Source organism: Herpailurus yagouaroundi, unplaced genomic scaffold, assembly GCF_014898765.1.
Source record: "Herpailurus yagouaroundi ecotype Mexico unplaced genomic scaffold, PumYag 67877, whole genome shotgun sequence".
In the NCBI taxonomy this organism is placed as follows: Eukaryota; Metazoa; Chordata; class Mammalia; order Carnivora; family Felidae; genus Herpailurus; species Herpailurus yagouaroundi.
In genome coordinates this window covers 1-9,961 of record NW_024420668.1, presented here as the reverse complement: position 1 = coordinate 9,961, position 9,961 = coordinate 1, and the positions used below count along the sequence as shown (strand labels likewise).

Here is a 9,961-nt window from a genome sequence, read left to right as displayed (position 1 = left end):
TAATGCCGGTCCAGGGATATCGCGAGTGTCGGAAGGGACGGATCGCCTTCTGGGATTTCGCCCGCCCCCATTCCCCCTTACAGGGCCTTAGTGGTGAGCTCGTGCCCATCTCGGGCTTGGCGCTTGCCCCCTTCAGCCCCACACCTTCGTTCTGGGCTGGGGGCCCGCGCGGCCCCATTCCCGAAAACGAAATAATGAGGCCGATTGCGCCCTATACAATGCACCTTTGTTCCCAAGCCCTCAGGTGGGGCGCGGGGTGGTGGGGGGGGGGGGAGGAGGCAGGTGCACGGCCTTGGGATCGTGGGAGCCGCCGCCCCGCCCCGCCCCGGCTCCGGGGCTCTGACAACACCAGCCAGATCCACTTTTCCCAGCCACTGGTCAGGGGGTGGGGACGGCTTGGCCGCTTGGTTGATAGCCGCCTGTGGGGGCCGCGCAGACCTGGGGGCGAGGACTTGGCGACTGGCGGGTAGCACGGGGTTTTACAACTCCCCGTGGTACTGCAGTGCGCACAGGCCTCCCAGGCCGGGCAGAAACGAGCCGCGAGCATCCCGGGGACACGCGCCGAGCCGGCCTCTGACTCTCGCCCTCCCCGGCCCGCCTTCGTCCGAGGTGGCAGCGCCTCCTGGCGGCCAGACCTGGAACCGCAGCAGGGGCGACCCGGCCTTCCCACAGCCGACAAACTCCGAGGCACGCTGCCCAGACCTCACTGTTTATTGCACCAGAGCAGGAACAGGCTGTGTGCACCTCCCTCAGCCCAGTCCAGCGCCCAGCCCCTCCCCAACCCCAGCTTCCATGGCGTGAGGGGGTCCCTAGAGAGCTGCTCAGCGGACCGTGGCAGTGTCTGGGGTCCAGGCTCCGGCTCCCTCAGTCATCGCGGGGGACTCCAGGGACTGGTCGGCCTCTTGAAGTCCTAGGTCCGGGTGGCAGGCCGGGAAACCTCAGCAGAGGTCAGAGGTAGAGCAAGGACGCTGCTGGGGGCGGCGGTGCAGGTCTGGGGTGCAGACGCCAAGCACAGAGATCAGAGGTGCCCTTTCCCCAGACCATTCGCCCCTCCCACCCATCCTCCGCGCCCCTGCTCGCCTACCTGGACGGTACCACTACGGGTTGGATTCCAGTTTCTGGGCCAGGCAGGTCACCCGAAGGGCGCCGGCTCTGGGGGTTGGCAGGCAATGGCTTCCTCGGGGGTGGGGGCTTGGCGGGCCCCTGTGAGTGGGAGAGAAGGCAGGAGGCTGGCTTGGGAGGGGATGTCATGGTGCCCACCTGGTTGTTGGGGAACACCAGCTTGCGGGGCCGGCTTCAGAGGTCACCTCTGTCTCCAAACAAACCTGTCACCGGTAAAGGGCACCAGCGGATGTGCCCTTAGGCACAGAGGGGGCATCTCACCATGGCCACCACTGCCACGGCTATTAGCACCACAGCCCTGGGTGGGGGAGAGGCTGTGCCCTTCTCTCCCCACACTGTTACCTTAGGGTGCCTCACCACCGGGTCAGCGGGCAGAGGGCGGGTGGGGGGATTGGGTCGGTCAGCCAGCTCAGCCTGGACAGAGAGAGGGGCAGTGCTGTGAGAGCACAGCCAGGGGCAAGAGGCATGCAGTGGTTCTCTTGAGGGGTTCAGGTCAACATGCAAAGTCAGCCAGGGGGCAGGAGAGAATGGGGACATGCGCACAGGGCTTGGGTGCCTGCCAGCAGAAGCCTCAGGGGAGGAAGGCACGGGTCAGAGTGGTGTCCCTGGCCAGCTGCAGTCCTGCCACTGACCACCAGATGGCGGTAGAAACCAAGGCAGGAGGCTCACCCTTTGCTGATTCTGGGGCTCAGAGTGTCTGAAGGCTGAGGGGCACCCCGGTCCCCTAATGAAGAGCGCCACTGGCAGGGGACCAGGGTGAGAGCTGCAGCTGGGCACCAAGCCTCCCACCTGCCCTGGGCGAGGGCGGGGACTGGCCTGGATTTACCTGGAGTCTCTTGGGCACAGGGTCAGGAGGCAGCGGCCTGGAAGGGGGAGCCGGGAAGCCAAGAGCACTGGCCTGCTGAGAGAGCAGGAGGAGCAGACAGGCAGGGTGGGGGGGGGGGGGGGTTGGGGAGCACAGAGACAGATGTGGGCAGAGAGGGGTCAGTGCCTGCGGGTGGGGCAGCCAGGGCCCCAGGGGCGGTGGGCGCAGTGCATGCTGTTATCCAATTGTGTGCAGAGGGGGTGACGAGTGGTGGAGCTGGCATGCAGACCACCCCCCACACCCCTGCCGGGGGCTCAGGGGGCACTCACCAGCCCTCCTACCCACGGTGTCCTGGGCCTCATCAGGGTGTGGCACACCCAGGGCCCCTTCTGAGCACCACCCCCCTCGTCCTCCAGGGGCCCCTCTGGGAGCATCCGCAGACCCACCTCTCAAAGCCACCAGCTTGGCCAGCTCAGAGAGCTCAGCGGACCCTCCTCTAGGTGACTGCCCCTCCCCACTGCAGGCTGGACTCTGCTTCTGGGCCTGCAGCCAGGGGAGTGGGGGAGGGCTGGCCCTGACTCCTCTGGCCGACTCTTGGGCAGTGTGAGACTCTCTCTGAGTCTAGGGCCTTCAGTACCCCCGCCCCAGGGCCCAAGCCGGACGCTTGGACAAGGTGGGGCCTCTCTCCTCTGGTATCCATGACTCACCTTGGCACCTGGCATCAGCAGGACCCTCTGCGGGGGTCCTGGGCGTTCTGGGGGACCAGACTGGGCTGCCCTGGACGTGGAGAAAAGGAGGCAGGGGGCCCAGCCTCAGACCACGCTCTCCACCCGCACGCGACCCTTGAGTGCGGTGGACGCAACCCCTTGGAGAGCAAGGGTTTAGCCCAGTCAGAGTGGGGAGGCGGGGGCGGGGGGGGGGTGATGAGCCGGAGCGAGGGCCCCACTTAGCACAGGGGTCCCCGGCTGCCCTCCGTGGGTCTCCGTGTGAGGTGAAGAGTTACGGGGCGTGTGCAGAGAAGGGAGGTGTGGGGGGGCGGTCCGAGGGGCTGGCGATCGGAAGCCGGTGGGGGGCGCTGCAGACGGGGTGGGGCAGGACCCCACGGCCGTCGTGTGCCGCAGGGCGGTCGAGGGAGCCGCGGCAAGGAGCCTGGTACCTGTACTGGCAGCTGGGGCCTTTGAGCTGACAGAGCCGTTGGCGCAGGCGGGCACGGTGCCAGTAGCTGGCGCCCAGGAGCATCAGGGCCACCAACAGCAGGAGGCTGAGGGGCAGCCCTGTGGTCAGGGAGCTGGTTGCTGTGGGGAGAAGGCGGGTGGGGCTAGGATCCTACACCCAGGAAGGGGTGGCAGGTGGGGAGGGGGAAGTGATCAGAGAACCCCAAGGGGTCAAGAAAGGGCGGGGGGGGGGTAAGGAAGCCACTGTGCCCTCTCCCCTCTCCCCTCCTCCTCCCCCCCCACCTCTGCTGCGGTTGGCGCAGTCCGGCGGCGCCCAGCCCTCCTCGCAGCGGCAGTGTCCTTTGCTGTCGCAGACCTAGGGGTACAGGCTGAGTAACGAGGGGCCCATTCCCCTGTCCCAGCTTTTCAGGAGCTCCTAAGTGCACAACCGGGAGGTGTGCCGGGGTGATGGGATGGAGAGAGGGACAGTTTATCCACGGCAGACCAGGTGAAACCAAACTAGCCCCGTGAGCGCCTTCTCTGTGCCAGGCACTGTACCGGAAACTCCCATGTCCTCTCACGCACCAGGAACTGGGTACTATTATTCCGCCCACTGGATAGTCGAGGAGGCTGAGCTCAGGGAGGTTAATAATCTGCCTGAAGTCACACAGCTAGGCGGCAGCAGGGCAGGGGTCGGAAGCTAGGTGTGTGTGTTTCCCAGCCTGTCACCGTTCTCATCCCCGGAGGCTGCCTGCTCCCCACCCCCCGTCTCCCCCAGGCCAGCTCACCCCGTGCCCATGGCACTTGCTTCGACATTCCTGCGCTCTCAGGAGACCCACGGGCTGACATCGACGGTCAATGCACACCTGCCCAGGGGAGGAAGAACAAAGATCAGGTTCTCACGAAGCTTCCCTGGCCCTGGGAGGCCAGCGCGGCTGAGTGGCGGATGGAGAAACCGAGGCCCACGGGAGGACAGGACTTCGCTCGGGCCAAAGAGAGGATCTGAACCCCCCCTCAGAGTCTGTGCCTTTTACACGGTGGACAGTGAGGCCCGGGCACTGCTCGCCGTGGTCCAGACACCCCTCCCCTCCTGGTCTTGCCCCCTTGGGACTGCTCACCAGGTCAGGACCACAGGCTGTGCCGGGCAGAGTCAGGAGGGGCTGGGCCACGTCATTGCCCAGGTCCAGGTGGACCCAGCTGCAGTTCAGCTCCGGCTGGGTCCCGTTGGCCTCTAGTATCTCCCAGCGCAGATCCCGGGCTGAGCCCCGCAGCGGCCGGGCCCAACCCCCCTGGCACTGGAGCTGCCCGCACATGGCGTCTCTGAGGTGAGGGAGGAGGTGCGGGGTCAGGTGAGGCCCCCACAAACCCAGAGGAGAATCCAGGTTTCGTCACTTACTTAGGGGCACAGGACGCGTAGCTGCCATCAGGGCTGCGTCCACAGCTCCCGAAGGCATCGCCTCTCGTATTGGCGGTAAGGAGGCAGCGCGGTGCGGCAGGCTGGGCCCCGGGTCCCCAGAGAGCCTGGCACTGCTGGGCATAGGAAGCGCAGCGCCCCTGCACGCACACAGCCTGGTCCCCCGCGCACGGCTCGCCGTCCCCCAGGCTGACGTCAGGAGGGCACTGGGGGCTGTCTCCCGAGCAGAACTCTGCGAGGTCACAGTCCCCTCTGGCAGGGCGGCACTGCCAGCCGGCTGGGCGCAGCTAGGGGGGTGGGGGAGGGTCAGAAGGGGTGCCGGGCAGGTCCAGCCCGGCCCTGGGGGGTCACAGGGACCCTTCCCGCCGTGGCCCCGGGCGGGTGATCTGTGGCGGCCGGTCCAGTCCGTGCCCACCTGGCAATCCTGACAACAGAGCCCGCCGGACGCGCACTGCGCCCCAGGCTTCAGCTGGCAGGTGAAGTCATCGCAACAGGGGTCGGTGCATTCCTGGGGACATGGGGGGGGGGGGGGGCTGCGTCAGGGCGGGCTGGGCCCGAGAGCCTACCTCCTCCCCTCCACCCAGGGCAGCCATCAGAAGGACGCAGCGGCAAGTAAAGGCCAGAGCCCAACCACCCGCGTGGTGTCCCTGCCGGCGGGGAGGGGCGGAGAGGAGCGGGCCGGCCCTTGAGAGCCCACGAAGGGGCTCTGGAGGCTCGGAGCGGGGTAGTGAGCCAGGGCCAGGGCACAGGAGTGAGTGGGGCAGGGCTTCGGGCGAGGGGCTCACGTCCGGGAAGCCACAGTCACACTGCTCGCCCGGCTCCACCAACATATTTCCGCAGACCGCGGCCATAGAGGGCAGGCCGGGCCGCCGTTCGAAGAGGCAGCTGCCCATCCCCTCCAGGAGAGCCTCCTCCAGGGCCCGCCGGCTGCAGTTGCTGAAGTTGAGGCCTGGCAGGAAGCTGGGGACGGTGGGGGAGAGGTTGGGGCTGCAGCCACCCCCGGCCCCTGCCCCTGCCCGCTGTGCGTCCTGCAGCCACTCACTCTGTGGAGGCCTCCATGATGCAGCTCTTGGCCGGGGCCGGGCCCGGGCAGGGGCAGCTGTTCCCTGGCAAGTCGTGGTCCAGGCCCAGGCTGTGGCCCAGCTCGTGAGCTATGGAGGACGCAACCCCCAGGACGCTGGTGGAGTGGTCCTGGCATTGGGGAGGGGACACCCCAGGTCCAGCACCAGCCTGACTCTCTTGTTCCCTCCTCATCTGACCTCTTGGGCGCTCAGCCTCCCTCCTTCACTGCTTCTGGAGTAGGAGGAGAGCCCGGGCCTGGGTGGTGGGAAGGCTTAGAGCTCGCTCAGCTCTGTTCCTGTCCCTTACGTGTGGCCCTGGGCACTCACCTCTGTTCTGTGGGCCTCAGCCACCCCCTCCTCCCCCGCGAGGTGCCCTCACAGGCGAAGCCCCCACGTAACGGTGCCGTGACAGCAGGGGCCGTGTCCTACCCGCCGTCCTCCCCCCCCCCCCCCCCCCCCCCCCCACCCCCGTCCCCACATCCGCGGCTTTGGGGTAGGTAACTCGGTGGGGTTGGGGCGGGGCACGTGGAGGAAGCGACGTGCGAGGGCCCCGGCATCGCTCACCATGTTCACACCCCCCGAGAAATCAGGAGAGCAGATGGAATTCTGAACGGCCATGCCCACCGCGGGCCCGGAGAACGAGGTGGCACTGTGGGATCGCAGGGCCACAGGTCAGCCCAGAGCTTCAGGGCCGCAGGCAGGGAGCTGGGGCGCCGCCTGGGGTCTTACGTCACGAGCTGGGCGCTGTCGTGGGGCAGTCGAGGCAGTAAGTCTTCCCGCCGCCAGCGCAGGAAGTTGTGTAGCGTGAGGCCGGGGTCCCGGCTGATCTCCACCAGGTCACGCTGGCTCCAGGCCTCCAGGCCCACCAGCGCCACCCGGACGTTCAGGGGCCGGAAGAACTGAAAGAGAACGGGGGGCTCAGGAGAGGGGTCCCCGCGGCCACAGGGCCGTCCGGCTGCTGCTGGGCCCGGCACTCACGGTGTCCAGGAGAAAGGCCACCTTCAGCATGCGGGTCAGCAGGTACTGGAAGTCCGGGTACCTCTGGACCTGCGGCTCAAGGGAAACGACCGTGAAAAGGAGCAGCCTTGGCGCGGGGGGGCGGGGGGGGGACCAGGACAGGGCGGGCGGTGTGGGGGGGGTTGGGGGGGGGGGCAGGACACGCAGCACCTGCAAGCTCACCTCAGAATGGTCGGCCACGAGCACCAGCTCAATAACCTTGGTCTCTGCCACCACGTCCCGCCTCCGCTGGGGACAAGAAGGGGTGTCAGGCACACTCCTCCCGCCGGGGCCACACGGGGCTGCCGGAGCTGTGTCCGCTCCCACCCTGTGTGCTCCAGCGGAGGAGAGCAGAGAGCCCGTTTCACAGAGGAAGCCCTGAGAGCCTGAGAGGCCAGGGACTTGCCCAAGGTGGACCGAGAAGTAGGTCATGAAGCTGGGAGTAGAGCCTTGCTTCTCTGGCTCCAAACTCAGTACTTTTCCTGAATTAAAAAAAAATAAGACTGGGGCGCCCGGCTGGCCCAGTCGGATGAGCATGCGACTCTTGATCTCGGGGGTCGTAAGTCTGAGCCCCACACTGGGTACAGAGATTACTAAAAACAACCAAAACAATAAACAGGGGGCACCTGTGTGGCTCAGTCGGTTAAGCGCCCGACTTCGGCTCAGGTCATGATCTCACAGTTCGTGGGTTCAAGCCCTGCGTCGGGCTCTGTGCTGACAGCTCAGAGCCTGGAGCCTGCTTCGGATTCTGCGTCTCCCTCTCTCTCTCCGCTCCTCCCCCCACTCAAGGTCTGTCTCTCTCTCAAAAATAAACGTTAAAAAAAACCACAATAAATAAACTTTAAGAAGTAAATAATAAAATAATAGCCAACACTGTCGTATATTTACCTACCTCAGGCACAGTTTAAGCACCATATAGATACTTGATAGATAGATGGATATAGACTCGTTTAAGCTCCACAGTAAGCCTAGAGAGTAAGTAGCTTATTCTCCCCAATTTATAAATGAGGGAGCTGGACTCATACTGCTTTATGCCTGGTGACCGTGTGGTCTGTAGCCAAGCACTGTCCGCACATGGGATCATACGGCCCATGAAGAGTCTGAGTCAGGTCCCTGCGTCTAAACCCCGCATATGTCATTTAGTGGTTGAACAGCTTTGGGCAAGTCACTGCCTCTCTCTCTCTCTCTGAGCTGCTTTTCTAACAAAGACGGAGCTACTGCCAGCCCGAACCTCCCAGGGTTTCGGGAGGAGGAGAGCAGATTATGTTCACACGGGGCCCGACCCAGGGCAACAGCTCCTTAGAAGGTACTGGAAACAAAGATCTCTGAGGGTCCGGGGCCTGGCCCTCAGGGACAACAGAAGCCTGGCCTCTTGCTGTCATCCTCACCCGACGACTGCGCGTGTGGCTGTGGCGCCGTCCCCGGGGCCGCTCCTGGGGAGCCCGCGTGGCCGCAGATGCGTGCCAGCTCAACCCACAGGTGCGGCCTGGCAGGAGGAGGTCTCGGGTCCGGGAGATGATGGGGGCGGCTCGCAGGTCCCCGGGCCCCAGCTCCAAGGTGTAGCTTCTCTCGGGGGACAGGACCACCAGACCCCTGGGAGGAGGCAGGAAGTCAGAAGACCTCTCAGCTCCACTCCTCACACCGCCTCGCTCTCTCCACCCCGGTGGGATGCGCCCTCTGTACCTGAGCCCTGAGCAGGTGCACACCGACGCCCAGGAGCCCACGTGGCCCTGTACCACTCCCTGGTAGCAGCAGCTCTCCTACAGCAGAGAAAGGTCGGTGCTACCCCAAAGGTCAGGGTTGGAGCCCAGGAGGCTAGCTAGCCCGTCGGTGGAAGCTGGTGAAGGTGCACCCCACATCCCGTAGCGACGACACCCTCCATCTGGCCCCTGGCGCCGCCCGCGGGCCGGAGACAGGACACTAGACTCACCGGAGTGTGTCCCTCGCTGACCACACGGGTGCCGTCGGGCTCGTACCACATCAGGTGTGGGCGGCCTGGGACCAGCTCCCTGTGGAGTGAAGAGAAACGGGAGCAATGACAGTTACCCCCAGGGCGGCGCGGCGACAGCCTGAGGTCCAGAGGTGGTAAGGGGTGGCTGGGGCCAGGGCTCCCCCGAGGCCGCAGAGCAGAGCGGTCGGGCCGCAAACTCTGCCAGGCTATCTGGGTTTTAGACCACACGCCAGCTGTGTGACCTTGGGCAGGTTATGTAACCTCTCTGTGCCTTGACTTCTCCACATGTAGAATGAAAACAGCAACATCATAGTATTTACCTTATAGGTCGTTAGAAGGATTAAGAGAGTTCGAGCACTTAGTAAATGTCACGTACGGTTGTTACTTGTGCTGTTATTGTCGTTACCACCGTCATTGTTACCTATTCTGCAGCAGCTCCAGGGTTTGACTCTCACCGTCCAATTCCAATCTGATCCGCAGAGCCTCAGGCAGATTGGTCTGCGGGCACCAGAGGGTATGTCACCTCCCTGGCCCCGCCTGAAACGCCCATCAGTCTCTAACCAGAAAACCTCAGACCCTTAGGAGAGTACCAACGATTAGGTCACTGGTGGGGGGGGGGGGCCCGAGGGGGGGGCCAGGAAGCCCTGCCCGGCCTGGGGCATTGTTCTGGGGGGCTGTGTGCGAGGTCAAGGAAGGTATCTGAGCCGCCCCTTCTCGGCTTCCTGCCCAGAGAGGAAGCATCATGGAAGAGCTGGCACACGCCCCAGCCCTTCCTCTGACTCAGCGTTGGAATTGGGGAGGGGGGTGCCTGGTGAGGCCCTGACCTTCCCCCACTGAGAAAACCCGCAGAATGAGACCCCGAAGGCAAGTCTGGCCTCAGGGTCTCCCCAGGAGATGGACGGGGTCGGGTGGGGCTGAGGCCGGGCAGATGCGTGTTGGGGGAGAGGGGATAAGGGAAGCCAGGTGCTGGGGTGTGGCCGGAGGGGCAGCCAGACCTGGGGTGGCCGTGCCACATGAGGTCCACTCACCTGCTCCTCAGAAAGGGCTGGTTATGGGGGCGGCAGGGACTGTGTTCTGTGCTTGAAGGGACAGGGGGGCTCACCTGGAGCATCTCCGCTAGGCTGAGTGTGGGGCTGTCTTGAAAGATCTGGGGCTCCGAGTGTCCACCCAGGGCCCTCTCTGGCCTTGTCCGCTCCTCCACAGGGCCACCTGCAGGGTCCCCAGGACACCCCAAGAGAGTGCTGAGCGAGCCAGCCCCTGGCGCTGGGCACAGCCGGTGACTGTGGCCACTCAGGGCCCTTCTCGGCTGGAAGGACTCCTGCACTGCATTCTGGGACTTAAAGGAGCAAGCCCCAGGAGAGGGGCTTCTCTCCACCCCTCACTTTCACCCCTACCCCACCTGCAGGTCCCCAGGGAAAGTTCAGCTTGCCCCGCCTGGGGCCCCCTCCCTGTCCCCCC

The 9,961-nt window shown here is 65.1% G+C and overlaps 1 protein-coding gene across 1 annotated transcript; it reads right to left on the bottom strand.

Annotated features, from left to right (window-relative positions):
• Positions 1–690: 690 nt before the first annotated feature.
• ADAM15 (ADAM metallopeptidase domain 15) lies at positions 691–9,839 on the bottom strand (the record flags this gene model as incomplete). The annotated part of the gene is made up of 22 exons (XM_040469112.1): positions 691–991; positions 1,085–1,203; positions 1,465–1,536; positions 1,949–2,023; positions 2,635–2,704; positions 3,084–3,222; positions 3,385–3,457; positions 3,870–3,947; positions 4,200–4,401; positions 4,478–4,782; positions 4,911–5,003; positions 5,281–5,455; positions 5,538–5,686; positions 6,121–6,205; positions 6,286–6,455; positions 6,535–6,603; positions 6,736–6,801; positions 7,941–8,145; positions 8,236–8,312; positions 8,483–8,561; positions 8,925–9,001; positions 9,606–9,839. Coding segments are annotated over 22 exons (2,655 nt in total), but the record flags the coding sequence as incomplete, so codon positions are not given.
• Positions 9,840–9,961: the final 122 nt, after the last annotated feature.